The sequence below is a fragment of the Lemur catta genome, chromosome 11 (genome assembly GCF_020740605.2).
Source record: "Lemur catta isolate mLemCat1 chromosome 11, mLemCat1.pri, whole genome shotgun sequence".
Lineage (NCBI taxonomy): Eukaryota > Metazoa > Chordata > Mammalia > Primates > Lemuridae > Lemur > Lemur catta.
The window spans coordinates 17,907,644-17,930,898 of NC_059138.1; the positions used below are offsets into that span (position 1 = coordinate 17,907,644).

Sequence of the window (23,255 nt, forward strand, 5' to 3'; positions counted from 1 at the left end):
TGCCCCCTAGCTCTGACTGTCTCACATGCTGTGGTGAGAGCAGGCTCAGTTGGCCTCCAGTGCCTCCCAGTATCCCCCCTGTGCCCCCCAGTGCAGCTCTGTTCAGTGTGCAAAGTGCTTTGAGAGTCCAGCCAGATAAGCCATGGGGTGAAATGGAGATGCTGCCCTTGTTACCCAGCGTCAGTCACAGTCTTTCCTTTCTCCTGCAGGGGAGACCACACTCCTGAGTCCTGGCCCTCCGAGGGGACAGCCGTGCCCGAGTGCTGCTCTGTCGCCAGGACCGTCTCCACAATGAAAGCCATGCCTTGGAACTGGACCTGCCTGCTGTCCCACCTCCTCATGGTGGGGATGGGCTCCTCCACGCTGCTGTCCCGGCAGCCGTCTCCCCCGTCCCAGAAGCGGTCTTTCGTCACTTTCCGAGGGGAGCCTGCTGAGGGCTTTAATCACTTGGTGGTGGATGAGAGGACAGGACACATTTACTTGGGGGCTGTCAACCGGATTTACAAACTCTCCAGTGACCTGAAGGTCTTGGTGACCCACCAGACAGGGCCAGATGAGGATAACCCCAAGTGTTACCCGCCCCGCCTCGTCCAGACCTGCAGTGAGCCCCTGACCACCACCAATAACGTCAACAAGATGCTCCTCATAGACTACAAGGAGAACAGGCTGATTGCGTGTGGGAGCCTGTACCAGGGCATCTGCAAGCTGCTGCGGCTGGAGGACCTCTTCAAGCTGGGGGAGCCCTTCCACAAGAAGGAGCACTACCTGTCGGGCGTCAACGAGAGCGGCTCGGTCTTCGGAGTGATCGTCTCCTACAGCAACCTGGACGACAAGCTCTTCATTGCCACGGCGGTGGATGGGAAGCCCGAGTACTTTCCTACCATCTCCAGCCGGAAGCTGACCAAGAACTCGGAGGCGGATGGCATGTTCGCTTACGTCTTCCACGACGAGTTTGTGGCCTCAATGATTAAGATCCCTTCGGACACCTTCACCGTCATCCCTGACTTTGATATCTACTACGTCTATGGTTTCAGCAGCGGTAACTTTGTCTACTTTCTAACCCTTCAGCCTGAGATGGTGTCTCCTCCAGGCTCCACCACCAAGGAGCAGGTCTACACATCCAAGCTCGTGAGGCTGTGCAAGGAGGACACGGCCTTCAACTCCTACGTGGAGGTGCCCATTGGCTGTGAGCGCAGCGGGGTGGAGTACCGCCTGCTGCAGGCCGCCTACCTGTCCAAAGCTGGGGCCGTGCTTGGCCGGACCCTCGGGGTCCGTCCAGACGATGACCTGCTCTTTACTGTCTTCTCCAAGGGCCAGAAGCGCAAGATGAAATCCCTGGACGAATCGGCCCTGTGCATCTTCATCTTGAAGCAGATCAACGACCGCATTAAGGAGCGGCTGCAGTCCTGCTACCGGGGTGAGGGCACGCTGGATCTGGCCTGGCTCAAGGTCAAGGACATCCCCTGCAGCAGTGCGGTGAGTGGAGGGGGCTGGCGGGCTGGGATGGTGGGGTGTGGAGGAGGAGGACCCGAGCCTTGCAGCCTCTGTAGAGTGTGCGTCACCCATCCCCTTTTGTACACGAGATGAGTATATCCCGCGTCTGAGTCTCATTGCACTCAGAGCACCACCAGCTCAGTCTGTGACTGTGACCCTGAGCATATAAGAGTCAGAGCTGAAGCTAAAACAGATTCCCTGTTGGGCACATTTCTCTATTCCGTCTTGGCTCACTGGTTATGAGAGGCCGTTTTGGGAATAGGCAGGAATTGTGTCGAGCAGATGTCGTGTGCACTGGGCATGGCTGGATGCTAGATTACAATGTGCCAGAGTACAAGACGTGCACCCATCCCTCTTACCCCCAAGCCTGCGAATCACTTTCCTGGGAGCTTAGAATAAACCCCAGGGGCAGAGGGGAGAAGAGAGCATGAGGAGTCACTCTACATTTGGGACAGATATGGAGTCTCAGAGAGGTGAGCTTTTAGCCCTTTGGTGTCTTTAGGAAGTGGTAAATTGAGGTCAGATAAGGTATAGTAAGAGTCCAGTGGACATATAAGGAAAGCAGAACTTGCTTAGAAAAGGGACAGGAGGGGACAAACCGTATTTATTGAGCATCTTCTGTACACACAGTGCCATGAAGAGACACATCAGAGTCAGGAAGGAGCCAGAGGGCAGCACTGGACGACAGGAGGGCTGTCGGAGCTGGGCAGGGCAGAATGAAGGGTGGGCTTAGGGGGCTGCCCATGGCCTGTGGGGCCAGAGGGTAGGCAGACGTAAGGCTGTGGCCTTGCTGGGGGACCACAGGTGGAACAGGGGACAGGGCTCCTGTCTCTCCCAACCTGACTCACTTGTGACCATCATGAAAAACATCTTTTTGTGGCTTGACTTTTGCTCCTTTTTAAAATAACTTTGACTCAAACAGGGCAAAAGCAATCCATGTAACCAAAATATTTGTACCCCTGTAATATATTGAAATACAAAAGTAAAAATAAAATATGAACAAAAACAACAGCAAAAAAAATGGCACCTTTTTTCACAATCATTCTTCAGGTGACTTGGAAGGCTCAGCTGTTAGCATCTTCTGGGTTAATCCCTTTTCCTTTTTTTTTAATTGTCCATTAAAAAAAAATATGAACCTAGTTTGAGAAAATCTATCTTGTAATTCTAATTGGGCAGAAGAAAGGAAAATTAACCCATCAGATAGAAGTATGCATGTGTACTGATGTGACTCTTGACTCTTCAAATGTTGGTGCAATCAAAATGTATTTTGATTGATTTAAAAAGCATAAGTTTCCCTTCACAAAGTATAACTATATGTCACACAGATCTCAGAGAGGACTGGCACCCTCCCCAGCCAGCGTGTGGTGGGGCCATTCCTCTGGTCCCTGGGATTTGGGTGGGGCAGGGAGAGGGAGGAGGGAGATGGAACTCAGCAGTTTGCCTTTGGTGCCCTGACAGTTAGGCTCAGGCTGTTCTTTCATGGCAAGTTTTCTAGGTACTTGGGCTGAAACCAAAACATGTCATCTCTTCTTGGAGATCCTAAAAAGCCAGGAGACCCCTCATATCACACAAGCAATAGGAGAGGTGCTAGGGACCGAGCAAGACTGCAACAAATGGACAAATCAGAGCCAGACGGACAAGGGAGGGCATTCAACTGTACCTACTGAGCCCTCCTCACAGGTGACTTAACCTTAGGGAATGCCTCCTGGAGCCTTTTGTTTGGGACAGTAGCTGATCCGCTCAAGAAAGTCCATGAGACAGAGCTATGAACTTGGGGGCCATGGACTGCTCCGAAGTGAAGGCAGCCAATGACAGGCCAGCAGCTGTGCTGTGTGCGAATGTGTGTTCCACGCTCAGACATAGGTCCATGGGGAGACGCATTAGAGTGTGTGTATTGAGAAGGCACTTAGAGAGCCCCTGGTCTATACCTGCATTTCGTACTTGAGCACCGTAAGGCCCAGCAAGGGGAATGAATTGGCCAAGGTCACAACCCTTGAGTGGCAGAGCCAGCACTTGAAGAGAGTCCCCCATGCCTGCAGGACACGCACACATGCAATAATTACCCCCACCCCCTAGCCTACATTGGAAAATGGAAAGTTTATGCCATGTGCTTACAAAACAACTCATTCTTTTGAGCTCAGAGGGGTTGGCAATCTCTGACATTTCTCTATAGAAAACTTGCTCCAAACCCTGTCTTTCTGGGTGGTGCTTTTGGGAGCAAAATTGGCAACAGGGATCGGCCTGGCTGCCCATGGGCAGGTGTCTGTCCTGCCCTTGTTCCTGGCCACAACACAAAGAGCCAAGTTCATCATGGAAGTCTGCAGAGCTGCAGGTCCTAACACGGTGTGGTGGCCTTGGAGAGAACAGAGAGAAAACAGCTTTGCAAAGCAGGCTAATGCCAGGACTGGGAGTAATGGAGCCAGATAACAAGCTTTTGATTTTTCTTTGGCTTTAATTAGCCCTTTCAAGTTAGAGGCAAGTTCAGGGCCGAGAGTAGAAAGGAGGAGGCCAGAAACTGCGCAGGGCTGGGGCTGTCTCCCCAGCCAGTCTCAAAAAGGCCAGGCTGGCTTTTAACGCACAGTATCAGTTTCCTTTGACTTGGCAGCTCCCCGCGTTCCTTTGCTCTGGCCCTCCTGTTGCAGTTCAGCTGGACTCGGCTCAGACCGCACGTGTTTCTCCCGCCAGCAGCCAGGCCAGGCTCCCGGGCTGCCCCGGGGCCGCCGCCGGCACCGTTGGCAAACCTAGCTTTCCCTCACAAGGCTGTTGGGTTGGTTTGCTTTTCCCTTCCTGCCCAGAGGCAGAGGGTGGACCAGATGAACTCTGGAGTTCTCTTTTGTCCCTGAGTCTGAGACTCCCCTTGAGGCCTGTGAGTCGGGGACCGGGTCCCAGCTGGCCTCTGTCCTGTGGGCTGTCTGCTGCGGGTGATCCGCGAGCAGAGGGCGAGGCCCAGGCGCTGACTGCCAGGATTTGTGCTGTGCGGGATGGGGGCGCCCTGTGGGTTTTAGTGTAGTTACAACTCAAAGAGCTTGACCCGGGGATGTGACTGGCATCGATCTCGACTGCTCTCCCCGTGGCACTGACACTGTAGGTTAGACCGCTCATCCGGGCGCTCTTCAGGCTTTCCCGGCCCCTTCCATTTCCTGAGCCCCACACTCCTTGCCCCACTCATGCCTCCTGAGCTCTGAGCAGGCAGCAGCCGCATAACCCCCCGGGCTATGAAGGGCTTTGTCACCCCCCACCCTTCTCTCAACATTGTCCCAGGATAATGGAAGGGCAGGCGTCCTCTGCAGTTGAGGGAACGGAGGAGCAGAAAAGTCAAGTGCCACACTGAAGATCTTGTAATTAGCAGACTGAAACCTACTCTGTATCCTAAATTCTCCGCCTGGGCCTTTCCTGCAGTGTTTTGGCATCTGGGGTGCCAGGGACTTTCTGAGTGTCACAGGGCATTTGCGACCCTGGGCCCTAGAGCACTAAGTGCCAGTAGGACTTCCCACCCTACGAGACGAGAAAGCATCTTGTGTTTCCAGAAGCCCCTGGCCGAATGAGCCCATGGCTAGAGTGAGCTCCAGTCTGAGCCTGGGGTCTACCCTCCAGCTCTGTCCAGTCCCACAGGGCCACCAAGGCATAGGGGACTGAGCTTCTCCTTTAACCAAAGCCTTATTTCCTGCCCCACCGTGTGCATCTCCGGCTGGTAAAGGCAAGCCTCGTTCATGGCATGTGTGCTGTTTCTTTGACCTTCTGGTTTCCTGGGCATGACAGTCCCGGGGAGGAGACAGGGTCACTCCCTTGGACTCAGGCTGGCCCCATGGCCTGGCCTGGACGATCGCTCATGTTTGTCTGGCGCCTGAGATCCGGAAACTCCACGAAAGGGAGCATCCGGAATGGCCAGGCAGGCATCCCAGGCTCTGGGGCCTGGTTTCTGCCCATCTTCCAGGGGTGTTTTCTTTTCCCTGTCAGCAGGAAGCGCAGCTCTGACTAGATGGGGTTGTATCCTGTTGTTTGTGGCATTAGACAAGCCTTGCTCTTTCTGCTGGGCTCCTGTCCCTCTCAGACTAGGGACTCCTCCTCTTCCCCACCTTTCCCTCCTTTCTCATCTCTCCACTGCCTCTGCCGCTCACGCTGCAGCCTGCTAAATGTGCACGCCATGTGCCACGCTCACGTCCACGCCGTGTGCCACGCTCACGTCCATGTAGGTGCATGAATGGAAAATCTCCTTGCACGTCAGTCCAAGCGCCCATCCCTCATGGCCTGCCGACCCTGCCCCAGATTTCCTGTTTAGCGCTGGGTGCCTGCCTTGTCACAGCCCCAGTCTTTCTAGGGCCAAGTCTTCCCATTCTCTCCTGGAGATGGCTCCTGTCCCAGGTGCTCAGGTGAAAAGCCCACCACCGCCCTCATTTTAGCCAGCAGGGTTTGCACGGAAAGTCCCCTCCCAGGAGAGTGCGAGTGGTGCTTTGGGTGATGTGCTGGGTCTGCGAGAGCAAAGGGTTTGGGGTTGGCCTCCTGGGCTGGACTCACTCTCCCTGGATGCCCACCCTGGAGGCCATCGGGTCAGCAGGGAGGGAGGTGGGACCCAGGAATCACACAGACCGAATTCTAGCACAGACGCCTGCCAGGGAGCACAGCACAGAGCTCCCCGGGCCAGGGATGAGGGTGTGGGGCCTCGCGGTGCTGAGACACCCACTGCACTTCATGAGCCCCAGCACCATCGTGTGCACACCTGTAACACACCCACGTGAGCACACGCACTCGCTCTGTTCCCAACGTCCGTCCCCTCGTTGGCAACTGTCCGCTGCTCTCTCCGCTTTCCCCTCTTGCTGGCTCACTCACGCTCTCTGTGTGGGATCCCCTGTTTCTGTGACTTGTCCTCTCTCACTCCACTCTCTACACTCAGGAGTTACTATGGCGAGTTTTCGCTCTCACGTGTACACGCCTGCAGGATGCTACAGCCCCACCCAGATGGGAAGCTGGGCCTCTAGTTCAATCAGCACATAGATCAGCCGTACCAACAATCCACATCTGGATTTCTGGCCCTTTCCTCCAATTCCTGTCTCCCTCACAGGGTGGCATCTTGTCTGGGACACTGGCCTGCGAGTTTGGAGATTCGGGTTTCAGCCAGTCCTGGCTTGTGAGATATCACTGGTGGGTTGACAGTGTCCCTTTTGCTTTGAAGTATACATTTTATCTTCAAGGAGGTGATTAAATAGTATCCCTTTAATAAAGTGTGTTGAGACTCATAAGGGAAGAGAAATACACAGACATTAATATTTAGGTTATTAAGTATGAAATGTCCAATTCCCTTCCATACTAAGTTTGACAGTTGCTATCTCTGACATTTCACTTTGACACTTCTTGTTTTATTTTTACCAAGAAGGTACATCCTCACTCTTTCAAACACACGTTTTGGCTTGTGATTATCTTTCAAATCTTTTTTAGAGCAATTTTTGGGAAACCATAGGTAAGTCAAAAATTCATGTTATTTTCAAATATGAGTTCCATCGTGGAACCAATGCAGCGTAGACAGCTTGAAATATTAACGACATGTTTGGGAAGGATGTGGCTAATAATGGATGCATAGTACATTGATGGTTTGAGAAGTTTCCTTCTGGTGATTTTAATCTTGAAAATGAGCCACGTGGGTGACCTGAGACCAAGGTGGATATTGATGAACTGAAAGCTGTAGGGGAAGCGAATCCATCTCAACCTATGCATGAATCCATCTCAACCTACGCATGAATTAGCAGCAAGGCTTGACATTACTATTCCAACAATATTGGACCATTTGAAACAAATGGGCAAGTAAAGAAGTGGGATAGATGGGTAGCACATGAATTAAATGAGCATCAGAAGAGAAATCGTCTCGACCTTGCCTTTCTTTGCTATCACGACATAAAGGCAAACCATTTCTACACCGTATTGTTATGTGTGATGAAAAATGGATTCTTTTTGACAATCAACAAGTGTTTGGCACAATGGTTGGATGAAGATGAAGTGCCAAAATATAGTCCAAAACCAAATACTCATCAAAAAGAGCTAATGGTGTGTTTGGTGGTTCAGTGCTGGTATTACCCATTACAGCTTCATGAAACCTGGCCAGTCCATTATAGTGGATGTCTACTGCAACCAAATGGATGAAATGATGAGGATGCTGGTGATTAAGCAAACGAGATTGGTCAACAGAGACAGGCCAATCCTCTTGCAAGACAACACTGGACCACATGTTGCACAAACAATGCTGCTCAAACTACAGAGGCTGGACTTGGAAACTCTCTGTCATCCACTGTATTCAGCAGACATAGCGTTAACTGACTAGCACTTCTTCCAGGCTGTGGATCACTTCTTGCAAGGAAAAATATTCCATTCTTAACAAGCTGTGGAAAACACCTTTTGCGATTTCATCACTGCTGGCTCTCCAGGCTTCTTCTCTGCTGGCGTAAACAATCTACTGTTAAGATGGCAAAACTGTGTTGATAGTTTAGGCGCATGCTTTGGTTAATTATACTGCTTCTTGTTTGAAATGTAACAAGCCACACTTTGGATTCGAAATCGGACATTTTGTATTTAATGACTTGCAACTAATGATAGACACAGAGCACCTTATGTTTGCAGGACACCCAGACATTTTCATGGCACCATCTTGGATATCCTCCTCTGGTTATAACACCCACCAGATGTGACAGAAAGGACTTAGCAATATTGCTGTGATTTCATACTTACATTTCTTTTTTATCCACCAATACCTACTTTTGAGAGATTTGGGCTGTGCCTAACCCAGATGTGATGTTCAATATCTCAGCCCCTGGGTCGTGTTCCTTTCGCCTTCCTGTTTACCTGGCACCTGCTGTGAATGCTAAGTGAACACGTTTGAAGGAGAGGATATGTTTTGAGCCAGACCCTTCCTGCTGCTACCTTCAGGTGTACCTTGGTTTTTGTGAGGTGGAAGGGAATGAATGCACATCAGCACACTGCGCTTGTTTCTTTTCATCCGCCAAGTTAGTGGAGAGCAGGAAAAAGAGACCAGGGAGATAGCTCGTCTCCATTCGGCCTCTCAATTTACAATTTTTCCCCCTAGTGGATCTAGCCCCTTGCCTTCCACGTACGTGAAATGCGATCAGCAGGAGAGAAGAAAGGCCTGTCGTTCCCTGGTCCCGGTGTCATTACTGTGTTTCTGTCAGTGTTCCAAAATATAATGGGATTTGTTCGGCTGATTTATCCGCCATGCAAGGCAGCATTACCCAGCCTCACATGGGCCTGAGGAGCAAGAGAGGAGGACACGCGGCAACAAGAGTGGGGCTAATAAAATTTATTCCCACTAACAAGGGAATGACCTACCCTGTAATTCAGCCTGGCGAGCGGGGCCGCCGTTTCCCAGCGCCCTCCAGAAGCACACAAACTTAATCATTGTGGCGTTCCTCGCTTCAATTGCAGTTCTTGTGGTGGCCAAGGTGGCCTGCTGTAGACTCTGGGAGGAGAGTGGGAACTTGGGACTGATGGGCTGGCAGCGTGGGATTTATCTGCCCTTGACAGGTGGCCACTGGGGTTCCTTGGAGCTAAGGTATCAAAGGAGAGAGGCAGCGTCCCAGTGGGTTTCAGTTGGTGCCATCACAATGCTGAGAAGCTTCCCTGGGGTTTCCCCCACTCCAGTTTTGGCTACTGGACTCGTCCCCAGTGTGGTTGCCATCTGCAGAGCCCTGATTCTCTTGCTGGGCTGGTCCACAGCTCTGGTGTGTCTGGACTGTCCCTGGGTCATTGTGCATTCTCAGAGTGGGGAACACACAGCTCCCAGCAGCTCAGCTAATGAGGAGACGGTTGCGAGTCCAGCCCTGGGGTCCGGAGTTGGAGCTGCTCTTTGACTTCTGTGTCCTTTGACTTCTTCTCCTACCCCTGCAGGAGGGGTACGTAGCCACAGCCTGGCCTGCAGAAAGTGTGGTCGGCTCAGTGCCTCTCTCCTGGGAAAAGAGCTCGACTTAGTGGCATTAGTTCCTTCCTAGAAGGATAGCCTGTCATCATGATGAGGAAAGGCTACTTAGATATCTGGTGGGATTGAGCCACAGATGGTCCTAAAGCACACGCAGAAACTTCTAAACAGTATTAAAAGAAGCATTGCTTTTAGCAAATGGCTTTCATTGTTCCACAGGTAGTTAAGTGCATTAGTTCAGTGAATACTTGCATCAGAAGCCACCCCCCAGACCTCCTAAAGCACAATGACTATCTTGTTTTTTGGTCTACTCCCCTCCTTTCTGAGATGCCTTTAGCAAAGCTCTTCACTCTTGGGAAGCTGGGCTATATGGTAGCCCCCCTTATCCTCAGGGGATACATTCCAGGACCCCCACTGGATGCCTGAGACCATGAATAGTACTGAACCCTATATATACTATGTTTTTTCCTATACATATGAACCTATGATGAAGTTTATACGTTAGGCACAGTAAGAGATTCACAACTAATAATAAAATAGAATAATTATGACAATATGCAGTAATAAAAGCTATGTAAATGTGCTCTCTCTCTCTCTCTCTCTCTCAAAATATCATATTGTGCTATACTCATCTATTTTCAGACCGTGGTTGATTTGAAACTGGGGTAACTGAGACCACAAGTGCAAAATCAAGGATGGGGGTACTAGTGGGCAGCTTTTTCCAACCATGAGACGCTTTTCATTAAGCCCCTTCAATGACATGCTTGTCCACCTAGCTTACTGTGGCTGTGTGGCTTGCTGGTGGTCCCTCTCTTTCTCTATGTGTGTTCATTTTTCCCACTATCTCGTTGAAAAAGACACAATAAAGAATCATTGAGATGATGCATTAGAAACTAGGTGGATGGGTCTCGTTGCCCCCATTTCTGTCGCCTGTACTCACAGCCGGGGTGCTGGGGCTGCCCTTCTCCTGTCGCAGGACTTCTCCAGCTGCTTTCGAGAGAGTTCAGCCTCCTAGGGTCAGCATGGGCCATGACAGACGTTCAGGGGAGGGTTAGAAATCATAAAAGAGAAAGGAAAGTTTATTCAGGAGAGTAAAGCCACGAGGATTAAATCGTCAGGTTTTTTTGATTTCTTTCTTTGTTACAGAAATGATCACTCAAGCACATGGAAATGTCTTGTAGAATAATAGGCTTTCTTATTAGCTAAACCAAAGCCTACTACAGCCTCCCAGAGATGTTTCTACCCCCCTGAGGACCTCTCTACCTACCTCTGGCCCCGAGGAGGTATCGTGGGGAGCACACTCAGTCACCTCAAGGGGTAGGTGCGTTTTGCATGTCAGACCCTGGTGTATTTACGAACACCTTAGGGGTCCGCAGTCATATTTGAGATATGGTTCCCAATAAGTGTGTGATCATTATCTCCCTGTACTGCAAAGCTTTACGACTAGGGTCTGTATGTAGACATGAGCTATTACAGCTTATCTGATCAATATCTCCCGTTACAAAGAAATGCCACATGCGTAATTCACCGATTCCCCATTTCCAGCAGAGGTCTGCTATGGTCAGCTCCTGCTGTGTGTGTGTGTGTGTGTGTGTGTGTGTGTGTGTGTGTGTCTCTGTGTGTGTGTGTAAGTGTAATTAATGGGAAGAAATTTAGGGCTGCTGAGCACGGAGAATCTAAAGATTTTGCTTTTCCACATCAGCAGGCAGCTCACGGGCTTTCCTTCTCTTTTTCTCCTAACTTGTATTTCTTTTCAAAACTTCAGCTCTCACTTTCCTGTGGGACAGACAGGCCCCGGGAAGGAGGAAGCCCAGCTTGGGTGATCAGCCGCGGGCCTCCTTGAGAGGCAAGAGTGGGTTGCTTGCAGGTTTCTGGGGAGGGCAGAAGGCCAGGGTACTCCCGCTGGATGGTGGGGACAGGAGTGAGATGGGGGCTCTTCCCTGAGCAGGCTCCTGCTGCCTTCTGACCTGGAAAGAAGTTCCCTTTGAGGTCACCCTCGAGGAACCCCAGAGGAAGCTGGTGCTTAAGATCAGTATTTTTCCTCCAGACTGGGAATTTGGGGTTTGGTACCTATTTTCCCAGCAACCTGATGGGCAACTAGGGAAGGCACTTTATTCTCCCAGCCTCAATGTCCTCTTCTGTAAAATGGGGCTGTCAGATTTTATGACGGTGAGTTATTTCCGTCATCTGCAATATGACATGTGAAAGAGGGTGGCACACTGTTCCATAAGACAGAGAACTCGGTCTTGGGTCCAAGCCTTGCCTCTTCCTCAAAGACATGCCTGCTCTCCCCTGCCCCGCACAGTTGGTGGCCCGGCCACCTTGCTCCCCAGGCACAAAACTGAAGCAGGGTGTGCGTGGCCTTGTCTAGTCAGGGCCTGGGGCTGTCCCCCCACTAGGAGAGGGGCAGTTCTTTGGGACAGAAACTGAGACTTTTTCATCTTTATATTCTTAGGGCCTCACCTAGTGCTTGGTGCTTAGTAACTGGTCCTTCCTAAATGTCCTTAAGCAAATTAATAAGTGAGCAAAAGCAAATAGCATTGTCTTCATTTAGTGCTTCAGTTTCCCCTGCAGAAAGCAAGGGTGTTCCAATGGCCCTAAGGAATCAAAAGTTTGGTGGAAAAAGGCCAGTCTGAAGGTCTGGTTGACCCGGTTGACCCCACCATGGGTGAGCTCTGGCAGACCTCTGATGTCTTCTTATCCCATATCATGGACGGGAGGGTGACTTCCCAGCTGTGGAAGAACTTGAGGCTGAGTGACAGTTTTCCATTCAGGAAGGGCAGGAGAGCTGGTTTGCCCCTGGATGTGAAGACTCTTCTCCTTGCTGGACTACAGGAGTTTCCCACAGATCTGACCTTGTCTTCCATCCTGGGGCTCAGAGACGGCTGCTTCCAGCCCAGAGCAGCCGGCAGGTGCATCCACGGCTGGAGGAGTTGGCTGCACCTGCCCATCTGCACTGGCTCACCGGGTCTGCCTCTTTGGGGTCAGTTTGGGATATTTGTAAACAGTGGCTGTCCGGGGTAGGAGGGCAGCCTGTGGCTGTGGAAGAGGCTGTGTCCCAGAGCTGGCTAATTGGCCCACAGCGGGCAGGACCTGCTGGCCTTTGCCTCATTAGCACTGCATTTGGGCCACGGAGCTCTGGCTTAGTTCTGACCTTTCCGTAATAAGGACTCAACGTGGGGTGTCTGCAGAGGTGGGGCAACCGAGGGCTGGGGCTGAAACAGCTTCTCTTGGCAGGGGAGGTGTGAATCAGGAATCAGTCCAGGGGCCACGCTGGCTGGGGTTGGGGGTGACTTCAGGGTCAGGTAGCTCCTACCCCACCTCACCACCTGCGGCCTTCAAGATGGAGGGCCACTTGTGTCAGGGTGATAGCTGGTTCCTAAAGAGTATGTCATCAGTGCCTGGGGTTGGGGGCGATGCTGAGGGGCTCCAGGGGAGACCCCTCGACTGTCTCCCAGGTCTGCCCTCCTGTGGCCCTTCCCGGGGTCCTTGGGTGTCTGCTTTGCAGCTCCGGCAGGAGCAAGGGGACGCTGCTGGAGGAGGGATGCTGGCAGCAGTTAAGATCCCCTTTCCGTGGAGATGATAGAGCTTTTCAGAGTGCCAGTCTTTCTGCAGAGTGGGAGCAATTTCCCCGTAATTGGTAAAGTAACCGTAACTGCTCTGTCATTTGTATGTAGCGACACGTAATTGCACGGTAACCTTTGCCGCTGTGCGCGAGGGAAGCGGTAAGCGATTAGATTGTAATTCGGAGTGTCAGCTCCGGCTCCCCATGCCACTGCCACCGCTGCTGCTCGGCAGGCTCTGGAGGACGCCACGGGGCCTCTCTGCATCCAGGTCCACTTCAGGGTCCTACTCCAGAGTGGGGACGCTTGTCCCGTGCCATCCTCTAGAGAGGCCTCCGCTAGGAAGGGTCCTCCATGGCGCACTAGGCCAGTGCTTCTCAGACCTCAGCGGGAGTGGCCCAGTCGCCCGGAGGGGTGTGCAGGTGCAGACATGCGAGCCCACCCCACACTTTCTGAGCCAGTAGTGCTGGGGTCGGGGCTCCACAATTTGCATTTCTAATGAACAGCACTCGATCTTCTACATTGGAGACCGTTCCTCTGCCCCTTCATTCGGCCTCCTTGGCCAAATGTCTCTCCGGTTCTGAAGGATCTTTAGGAAGTTTGCTATTTCATCTTGAAAACGTTAGCCCCTTTAATCTTGATAACACCTCTGGGTAGATACTGTGGATTTCCTCAGAGATGCTAAGATTCACCAGTTGTTTGAATTGATAACGATGACAAACAGTAGTAAGAGCTGCCACTTCCATAGCATTTACTAAGTGCCAGGTGTTGTTCCATGTGTGTTAAATAAATCACATAGTCCTCACCACAGCACTATACAGTAGGTACTACTGTTGTACTCCTCACCCTGCAGGAGACAAACTAAGGCACAGAGAGGTTAAATGAGTTGCCCAAGGTCACACAGCATTATGTGGCAGAGCTGGGATTCAAACCTAGGCATTCTGGCTCTAGTTCAATACTGTTAGCCACTGTGAAACCCAGTGGGTAACTGGGTACAGAGTTGCATAAAACATGGTCCCCGTCCTTGAGCTCATAGTCTCTGGAGTGCAGTGGATCACCCGTTTTAATTCACACCCGTGGGTTCTGTGAGGATGTTAGAGGCTGCGGCAAGAGCACATAGTGTCCTCCTGATAGGGGCCCAGAGGGGCTGGCCCTGTCGAGGCTTCCGGGTCTGTGTCATTCCCTTCTCTCACTCCCCCCCTTGTAAGAGTGGAGTTGCTCTCTAATAAACAAGGATTGTAATGGTGGCCACAACTCACTCATGGCTATTTGTGGAGTGACGGGAGGCCAGCCCTGGGCCTCGGGCACGGCTGGGCTCCTGATTACAGCACAGTCCGGTCCTGGCTCCTCTGGCTGTGGCTCTAATCTCACTTTTAATGGGGCCCCGGGGGAGGTGCAGCCAGAGCCAGAGCAGACACTGTCCTCCCGCACCGCCCAGGGTGCTCGGGCATCCGCACAACCCTCACCTGTCGAAGGTTTCGCCAATTAGCCTTCCCTTCCAGGGCCCGGAAGCCCTGGCATCTGCTCCCTGTGCCTCCACCTCCCGGGTCTGTGGGCCCTGGGGACCCTCCCTCCTCCTGCTTCAGGTACCGTAATGACCACGTGGCTGCGGCTCAGACCCAGCAATGCACGCTGAACCTGAGCGCCATGCTGTGGTCGGCAGGCGTGCTGGGGCACGCCCTGCAGCCCTTCTGCCCCTCTTCCTGGCAGGATTTCCACTAAAAAAAGTCTACGTGGATGATCTTACGCTGGTGAAGTGCTTCCCAGTTCCGCTCACTCCTGCTACCTTTCCTACTCTACAGCCGAGGGGTGTCGGGTTCAGAAAACAGCAGGAGCAAGCTGTGCCTCTGGGAAGCAGCTGAGCTGCCATTGGGATCCGTGTCTGTGATTTTTTCCCACTGCCCCGACGGTAAGAATGCCTCCCCCAGCTTTGGGGAGACACAGAGTAAGGCCACCTCCTGCCGTGGCTGGCGGATCTCGGCGTCCTCGCACACCTGCACTGTACTTGGCAAAGGCCTCAATCTCACCTTCAGCACCTGGGGCCCATTCAGAGGGAGAAACAGAGCCACAGTGAGGCTTTGGGAGAGAGCTGCCATCGTCCCAAATCTCACCTGGGCCTCTTGCTGTGTGAGGTGCCACAGAGGAAGGGACTCACAGGTCCCTGACTTTCTGGTAACTTAATGATGTGGTTGACCAAATGCACACTCTCTTTTCGTAGGTGGCTGTTGATTTGCTTGTGTTTTGCTCAGCCAAGGGAAGGCTCATGGTCAGTAACCCTGACCGCTCAGAATCACAGTTCTGGGAGCCAAGAGGCCTGAAGTCTCCCCAGGTTAATGGGGCACGTGTTGGTGGCAGGGGTGGGGGCTGGGAAACCTGGACTGCCTCGCTCCCTGCCTCAGTTTCCCCCTGTGCAGTGGGGAAGATCATTCAGCCTCATTGACTTGGAAAATGGGTCATGATGGGCAAAATACAAAGTTTGCTGATGGCAGAGGTCCCTGAACCGCAGCTCAGGACTGAGAATGTCAGGGATGCCTGCTCCTTGTGAGCCAGAAGCAGGACATGCAGGGCCGTGCGGATTCCCAGCACCCTGAGCTGCCCCCGAAGGCCTGGCCAGTTGCCACAGTTACGTCCAGCAGGAAAGGGCATCGTCTTCCCTCTGCCTGGATTTTTCCTTCCTCTCTTCTGCCCTCTCACCTGTCTCCTTTTCCTCATTGTAGGGAAGAATGATAAAGATCAGACTGGATCTTAAAAGCTCCCTCTGAAATTTGACTCCTGTGGTTTTCTAGGGGGAGGTTGGCTGGGCTGTTGGACCAGACCACGCAGGAGGGGCGGAGGCTATCCAAGGCGTGGGGTGGACATCTGCTCTGCACGTGGCCTGCTGGGGCTGCCCACGCTCTGCCCCTCTCCACCCCGACTGCTGCCACCCTGGCAGGAAGGCGGGGAGAGGTCAGCAAGGGGCTTTGGGCGCTCAGCATGCTGCCTCCCCTGGATGGACCTGGGAGGAGCCCCCGAGGCCCGGGGGGCTCAGAGCTGGCCGGTTTCGCACGGCCCCGCTGGCGAGGGCTCACCTGCTGTTCTCCAGATGCCTTTTCCTTTGGCTGGTTCCAAGCCTTTAAAAAAGTGACACCTTGTATTTTATTTCACTCCTTTCTCTGAAAAGTCCAGCGATGTTTACGGGCGTGAGCTCAACAGGCTTTATGGTAGCCCACAAAAAGCAGGGATTGTTTCGCTCGTCTTTATAGAGTGGAAAGTAAAAGCACAGGAAAACGGAGTACCTCTTCTGAGGCCACGCAGTTCCTCCCAGAAACTAAAAAATCCTGTGTAAGTTCCCGGCACCGGCAAGACCAAAGCTACTTGTGGAGCGCTCGGAGGGCTCCTCACTGGCCACCGGCCGCCCTCAGGGCTTCACCCCTCCCCAGGGCCACGGAACCCGGCTGAGACCCTCTGTCATGTGGGGGATCTGGGGGCCTGGTGCAAAAAAGGGAGAGATTCAGCCAGATATACAGTGGGGGAAATGGGCCCCAGGGCTTTTCCTGCTGGATCCTGACTCCTGGAACTGTACTCCCTGGAGTGTCTCACAGGCTACCTAGAGAATATTCTCTGCGGAATGCTAGTAGCTGCTCCCGTCCAAAGTGGCTTAGGGAATAACATGTTTGGGAAAGGCTGAGATAAAGTCACACGTATTTCTTCTTAAAAAGACTTTGTAGACCTTTCATGGAACTAATCATCATGACCCTCTTAGATGGTGTTAGCATGTCTCCCAGAACCTTGCCTGAGGAGCCCTTTTGTATAGAGCATCTCGGGGGGCTGGGGTTCCACAGACGACACTTTGGGAAAGGCTGGCATAGGCATGACAAGGCCAGGGCTGCCCCCGCTTGCTGTGTTCTAAAAGGAATAGGGAGCCTGAGGTGGGGGTAGTGAAGTGCACCTCTGGGTTCAATCCTGAACCTCCCATTCCTCCTCCCCTACCGACTGTCTGTACACACCCCCGCGTGATAGTGCTATTCATGTGTGAATGCTACTAGTTCTCCATTCTACACTTTCCAGTCCTCGCTGTGTATCTGCACAACTGTATGTATGTAGATGTGGAGACCGCATCCCTCTCCTGTCTGAGCAGCGCTGTCCAGAGCCCCCACCCCTGTGGCAGTGAGGGGCCATCCCAGCTACCAAGATGGCGCCTGGCAGGCTTGGGGGAGGGGCAGGGAGCCGGGAGTGCGGTGGGAAGGGACGGGGGATCCGTGTTTCTGCCGTGGTCCTGCAGCTGCCTGCCCAGATGACTATTCACAGGGCACCTGGTTTCCCTGGCGCTGAGTTTTTCACATGATCAAGGAGGGATTTGTACCAGATGTTCCCTCACTAAGGATTTTTCTACTTCTATAGTTCCTGGACCTAATATCTCTGCCAATTGCCCTGATGCTCCCTTCTAATTTTTCTGTTTTTCCTTTTTCAGCTCTTGACCATTGATGATAACTTCTGTGGCCTGGACATGAACGCCCCCCTGGGAGTGTCCGACATGGTGCGCGGCATTCCCGTCTTCACCGAGGACCGGGACCGCATGACTTCTGTCATCGCCTACGTCTACAAGAATCACTCTCTGGCCTTCGTGGGCACCAAAAGTGGCAAGCTGAAGAAGGTAGGAACGAGTCGCCGTCATTCTGGTTATCATGAAGACAGTCTGTCCCCACGGGGATGGATACTATTTCGTGTTTTCTTCCGACTGTAGGCCTATGGGCCGGTGATCCGCGTTTGAGCTAGGGAGGTGTGCGGCTGTTGAGGTCGTGATGATCGCCTTGTCCTTTCTCTGCCTCTGTGCAGAGGTTTTGGGTGAGTGTGAGGATTTGCCTCTTCCCTAGAGCTGGTGTGCACACGAAAGGTGTCAGCCCAGCCTGCTAGGTTGCTGGAAACGGCTGGGTGCTCTGTTCAACTTGGGCTTGTGCCCTAAGGCCAAGGCTTTGTTAGGTCTCGGTGGTCCGGGAAGGTGGGCAGGGGGAAGGGGCATGCCTGCCCTCCTTGCTCCAGCCCTTCTGGCTGCTGCGTCATCTGGAATCCATTCAGGGAACAGATGGAGGAAAGCACAGGCCTGGTAGAGTCGCTAATGGGGCTTAGAGCCAAGCTGCGGGGTGAGGACACCACGGGGCGGTGGGAGCATAGAACTGCTTACGGTGGGGCAGAGAGCTATGTGCTGGGGACCTGACCCTTCCTCCAGATGCTGGCTGGCTTTGGGAGCACAGAGTGATCTTGGCTCTGTGTTGGGAGCATTCATCCATCCAGGAATGTTCTATTCTTGGGTTTCTCATCTCCATGAGTTGGAGCTGGCCCCAGAGCATGCCCTCCTTGATTGGGTTAAAAGCTTTTCTAAGACAATAGGCAAGAGGTCTTGTTTCCTGCTGGCCAATAATTGCACTTCAGTCCGTTTCCAGGGAACACTGGCGATCCCATGTGGGGCTCCTGTTTGCCTTGCTTAGGCCTCTCCTGGAGTTCTCTGGACCTTGTGTGATTCTGCCTGAGTGTGGGGGCACCGCCTGATCCACACCCAGCCTTACTGCCTCCTTTCCCCGTGGCTGTAGTACTGGGTGTTAGCTCTGGACGGTCAAGAGGAAATGTTCTGTGCATGTTTAGAGGACTGTGCCTATTCCGTCATCCTGCTGTGTAAGAGCCCAGCATGTCATTTCCTTCTGCGATCCGACATCTCCGTGGAGCAGGTTGTGGGTCTGGAATGTGAGGGTGTGGACGGCGAGAGGGGGGAGCACGGTATGTGTGAGTGGGGGGCATGTCTGGAACTGGAGAGCAGGGGCACTGGCGAGATGCCTGGCACTCTGCAAGGAGGATGCCTGCAACCTGCTGTGTGCCAGGCACTGCCCAGCAAGGGGCAACCGCCTAATTTGAGTGTTCTGCCTTCAGTGTCACAGCTAAAAAATAATTTAACCATCATCTATACATCTTTAAGAATTATATTTCCTGGTTTCCTGCCTTTCTGTGAAGCATATAGTAAACGTAACGGAACCTTTCCTTGCTGCCTTGACTCTCTGTTGCGATGTTTGCTCACATGCGGAACTGAGCTTGGTGGGCGCCCAGAGAAGACACTGTGAGGTGGGGGCGTGTTGTCCCCACACAGCTGCTGCGTCTGGTCTGCACAGCCTTCCTGGTTCTTCCTCTGTGCACTTGGTCACTCCGAGGAGAGACGTGCATGCACTTTCAGGCAGGGACCTTGTGGACATTCCGTTGGGTCCTCAGATGACACAGTTCCTCACTGGGATTCGATGAGTTTGCTTTGCTGGAACAGTGAATTCTCAGTACCAAAGGCCTGGCCATGTACAAGTCATAAGGTGCGACATCTGTGACCTGCTTTGCCTGCTCCAGTGGTGAATGGGCGCTACTGAGGGCGTACACGCCAGGCAGGGTAGGCGACTTTCGCTCTCCGCCAGTGGGCCCAGTCTCAGTGGGATGGAGAAGTAACTTCCTCCACTGCCCTAAAAGACTCCCACCCACGGAATTTCCTGCCAGCTGCCAGGAGATCCTTCACTTGCGGGCAAGACAGCGTAGACCCTGGGTAGGGTTTTTTTTTTTCCTTGTTATTGTCTGAGCTGGTTGGACAGTGAATGATGTCAGCAAAATCAACATTGAGAACTCAATGCACGTAACAGAACAGTTATTTTCTCTTGGGAAAAAAAAAGACATGTTTCCTGGCCACGGCTGCATCATAAACCAAGACAGTCAACTTGCAGATGCATGCCGTTGGTCCAAGGGTGGGTTGAGGCAGACGGTGGCTGGCACTTTGTCATCTGTGGAAGGCTGTCCCCAGGGAGGCCAGGTGTGGCACATCTCCACGAGTGTGGGATGAGGACAGCCCAGCAGTCTGGGCATGCAAAGCACTCAGAGACGACCCTCCTGGGGCAGAGCCCAGAAGTCAGCCCGGCTGCAGCAACAGGCAACACCTGACCAGGAGGCCGGGGCTTCATAATTACTGGCTGGCATTTCCCGTCTTTGCCTTTGGTGCATTTATATAAGAACAGGTCTGTTTCAGCCTCCTGGGACAGGCCATCTAATTTCCAGAGCAGCAGTGGGGCCAGTGAGGCATAAGCATTTGAAAGGTAAGGGCGGAGGGGCTACATGGGGGGAATGAGCTGCCTTGGTCCCCCTGGGGAAAGCCTGGCCACTGGGGCGGCCAAACTTTCTGCTCCACGGGCTCAGAGTGGCAGCCTTTTAATAGTGTTGCTCTGGCCCAGCCCCCACTCCTGCAGACTCAGCACAGCCAGCCCAGGGGGACCATCTGCGTTGGGAAAGGAAGGCTGGGCGGCCCAGTCTGTTGTTTGAAATAATAAAAAGCAAGAGTGGCCCGTTTATTTATTTTTTTCTCAACAATAGAATTCCTGAGCATCCCTTGCTCATGAAGCACCACACCCCTTTCCTTGTAATAACTCTGACTTGCTGTTCCCAGAGGTTATCAGGACCACAGTCACCATTTGGGCAAAAGCCCAGCCATGACAAGCTGTGGGGCTGCAGGAGGACCAAAAGATTGGGCTGGAAGTTTTGTGAGCGCCCGAGACTGGGGTGTGAGAATAATGGAAATCATACTGTAGCCATAATTACAGAGTTGACTTCTCTGAGCCCTGTAATAATCTCCTGTGTGTATCCAGGACCTTTCAGAGTTCTTTGCAATATGACAAGAGACTTGAAGTGGGGGTGAGGGTGGGTGGGAGGGGGCTTAGTGGTTTGCTGGGAGTAAGGGGGTTTGCTGTGGGTTTCAGGGGCCCAGGAGCTAGACTGAGCTACCTGGAGGCTACCCTCAAAATTACTGATTTTTCGTTTTGTTTGAAAGTTGTGGGTGCCAATCATTTGCAACCTTGCCTTTGATGACCATAATTTCACTCCTTTAGTGCACACATGACATGAGGCAGGGGGAAAGGAGGTGATGAAAGTACCAATTTGGATGTCTTTTATGTTTTCTGATGTGTGTGCGTTATGGATGGTATTGGCAGCCTTCTCCCATGTGAGTGTTAAAGGCGTGTGTGGTTATGAAATGTGGCATATAAATTCCACAGTCATCAGGAGGTATCTAGGAACTTAGAAATAACGTGCAGACTGTTAAAATTTTAACTGTAAGTAAAAATCTTAAGGCAAATACAATCTTGACTCACTTTAGGGCCAAGCAAACCTAAAACCTTTGACCCAAGTTGGGGTCACCGGGTCAGTGTTTTCTCAAAAGGACATGATTTCTTTGCTTAAATATTTCTGCTGGGATTATTTCTCTCGCTCTGTCTCTGCCTCTTGCTTACCTTTTACTAAATGATCATTTTTATGGCTGCTTTTCCGCAGTGAATTACTGCCTGACATTAGCAGGAGAGACTAATGTTCATTGTGAACCAACACATCATAAACTTCTGCTTGAGGTGTGATTGCTTCTTTTGTTTTATGATTGCATCTTTCCTGGGTGTTTTGCTCCTAAGGGGTGGAGCACTCTGTGGATGTTGGTTAAGCAGAACGCTCAGCTATTAGCCTGTTGCAGGACATGCACTCAGGTGTATGTGCACATACCAATCCACATCAGCCTCTCTGCATAGGTATTTGGTATGTGTCTGCATGGAAAGTTAATAGGAGTAGATAACACAAAAATCCTTCTTATTGGGAATTGTTGTGCAGATTAATTTAATCTTCACAATTTTTTTTCTTGAGCCTGCTTTAAAATTAATTTCCTTGTGTTCCTCAGGCCCCCTGCACAGGTCCACAAGGCGTGGTAGGAGATCACCAAGTGCCGTTCTGAGCATTGCTTCTCAGGAACGGATGCTGCGCACATTGTGTGTGTGTGTGTGTGTGTGTGTGTGTGTGTGTGTGTGTGTGTGTGTCTGCAGTGCTGGAATTGCAAAGCAATATCAGATCAGAGAGTCCAGCTCCTGCTTTGCTACTTCCTAAATGTATCTGAGAATTCTTTCTAAAATTCTTCTGGAAATTTGAATCCCCTTTAACTAAAAATACATTCATGCCCCATAAAACTGTCCTGATGTGTGGAAGTATCGAGAAATTGAACAGAGATAACAGTGCTGGAACCCAGAATTGGCTAGGAATCCGTGATGAAGGGAGATGGTGAGTGTATTTGAGACAGGGTTTGGTCGGGTAGCTCGTTTTTCAAACCTGAGCTGCCACAGGTTCCCATGTGGTTAAACACAAGCAGAAAGGAAAAGAAACGTGGCAGGATCATTGCTGACCAATTTCCATGATAGGAAAAGACCATCAAAGCATTTTGGTTTCACTGTTTTTGCTGCATTGTTTCTGCATTTTCCACCTCTGGTTTTGCAAATATTGAGTCTGCCTAGATCTCAACCTGTGGGTTCCAGGAAGGGGAGGCTGGAGTTGAAGGAGCTCCAGGCAGAAGAGCCCACAGATGTACCAGCGGGGCCATCCTCCCTCCCCTGACTTCACGTCTGACCAGGGACAGGGACATGGTGTTCTGTCATTAGTCCTTGCAGTCTTCAGGCCAGTTTTGCCTGGTGCCAACCCGTGCACTTCTCATGGGCCTTCTGCCCACCTCCTCTCAATCTCTTCTGCTGTGTTTAAAATTTTTTCCCCACGTTGTACCCAGTAGATAAGGAAAGCAACTATGCTAGTCAATGTCCTTTTGGACATATTTTATATTCCAGAACACTATTAAGCCCTTGCCCAACCATCCTTTGACTTAAGTGTGTCCTTGCTGGCTCTATTTTCATACCCCTTCCTATTTCTCACTACTCTGCCGTTGGGCCCACCCACCTTGCCTGCATGGCCCTGGGGGCATCTCAGGTGGTCACTCAGAGCTGACCTGAGCAAGCGCGGGGGTGTTCTTGCCGAAGCTCCTGCTGCAGCCATCAGCTGGCACTGACACATCCTCCTCCTGAAACACACGTTGAGAGCCCAGCAAATGGCAGCTCAGGAACACTTGTCATTCTATTTTCCAAATGATCATTGCTCGTGCACATGATTTAGGGGGATTGTTTTAAATGAGCTTTGCCAATTCAAGATTTATTGATACATGTGCCACTTTTTTGAATCATATGTGCGTGTGTATATATATTATATATATACATTTGTGTAGAAAGATTCTGATCATAAATTAAAATGCAAAAACATTAAAATTGAAGAAAGGGCTGCAGAAACACCCCAAATCATAGAGCGCATTCAGTCAGCTGATACCAAATGTCAGACACACTGGAGGAATTTATCCGGTGACACATGCAATTGAAGTAAAATATTGTGCTTTACAAGAACATATCATTAAAATGAAAACTAGCAGCATATCAGGAGTCTGGCCA

The 23,255-nt window shown here is 51.7% G+C and overlaps 1 protein-coding gene across 2 annotated transcripts in view; it reads left to right on the forward strand.

Annotated features, from left to right (window-relative positions):
• Nucleotides 1-201: 201 nt before the first annotated feature.
• Nucleotides 202-23,255, forward strand: part of PLXNA4 (plexin A4) — a 345,855-nt gene continuing 322,801 nt past the window's right edge. Inside the window, exons 1-2 of one of the 2 annotated variants that reach the window (XM_045564697.1) lie at nt 202-1,476; nt 17,423-17,605. In XM_045564697.1, coding sequence (XP_045420653.1) covers nt 292-1,476; nt 17,423-17,605 — 1,368 coding nt within the window. In that variant the 5' untranslated portion in view covers nt 202-291. The remainder of the gene's footprint in view (nt 1,477-17,422; nt 17,606-23,255) is intronic. The other variant, XM_045564696.1, reaches the window with a different exon arrangement.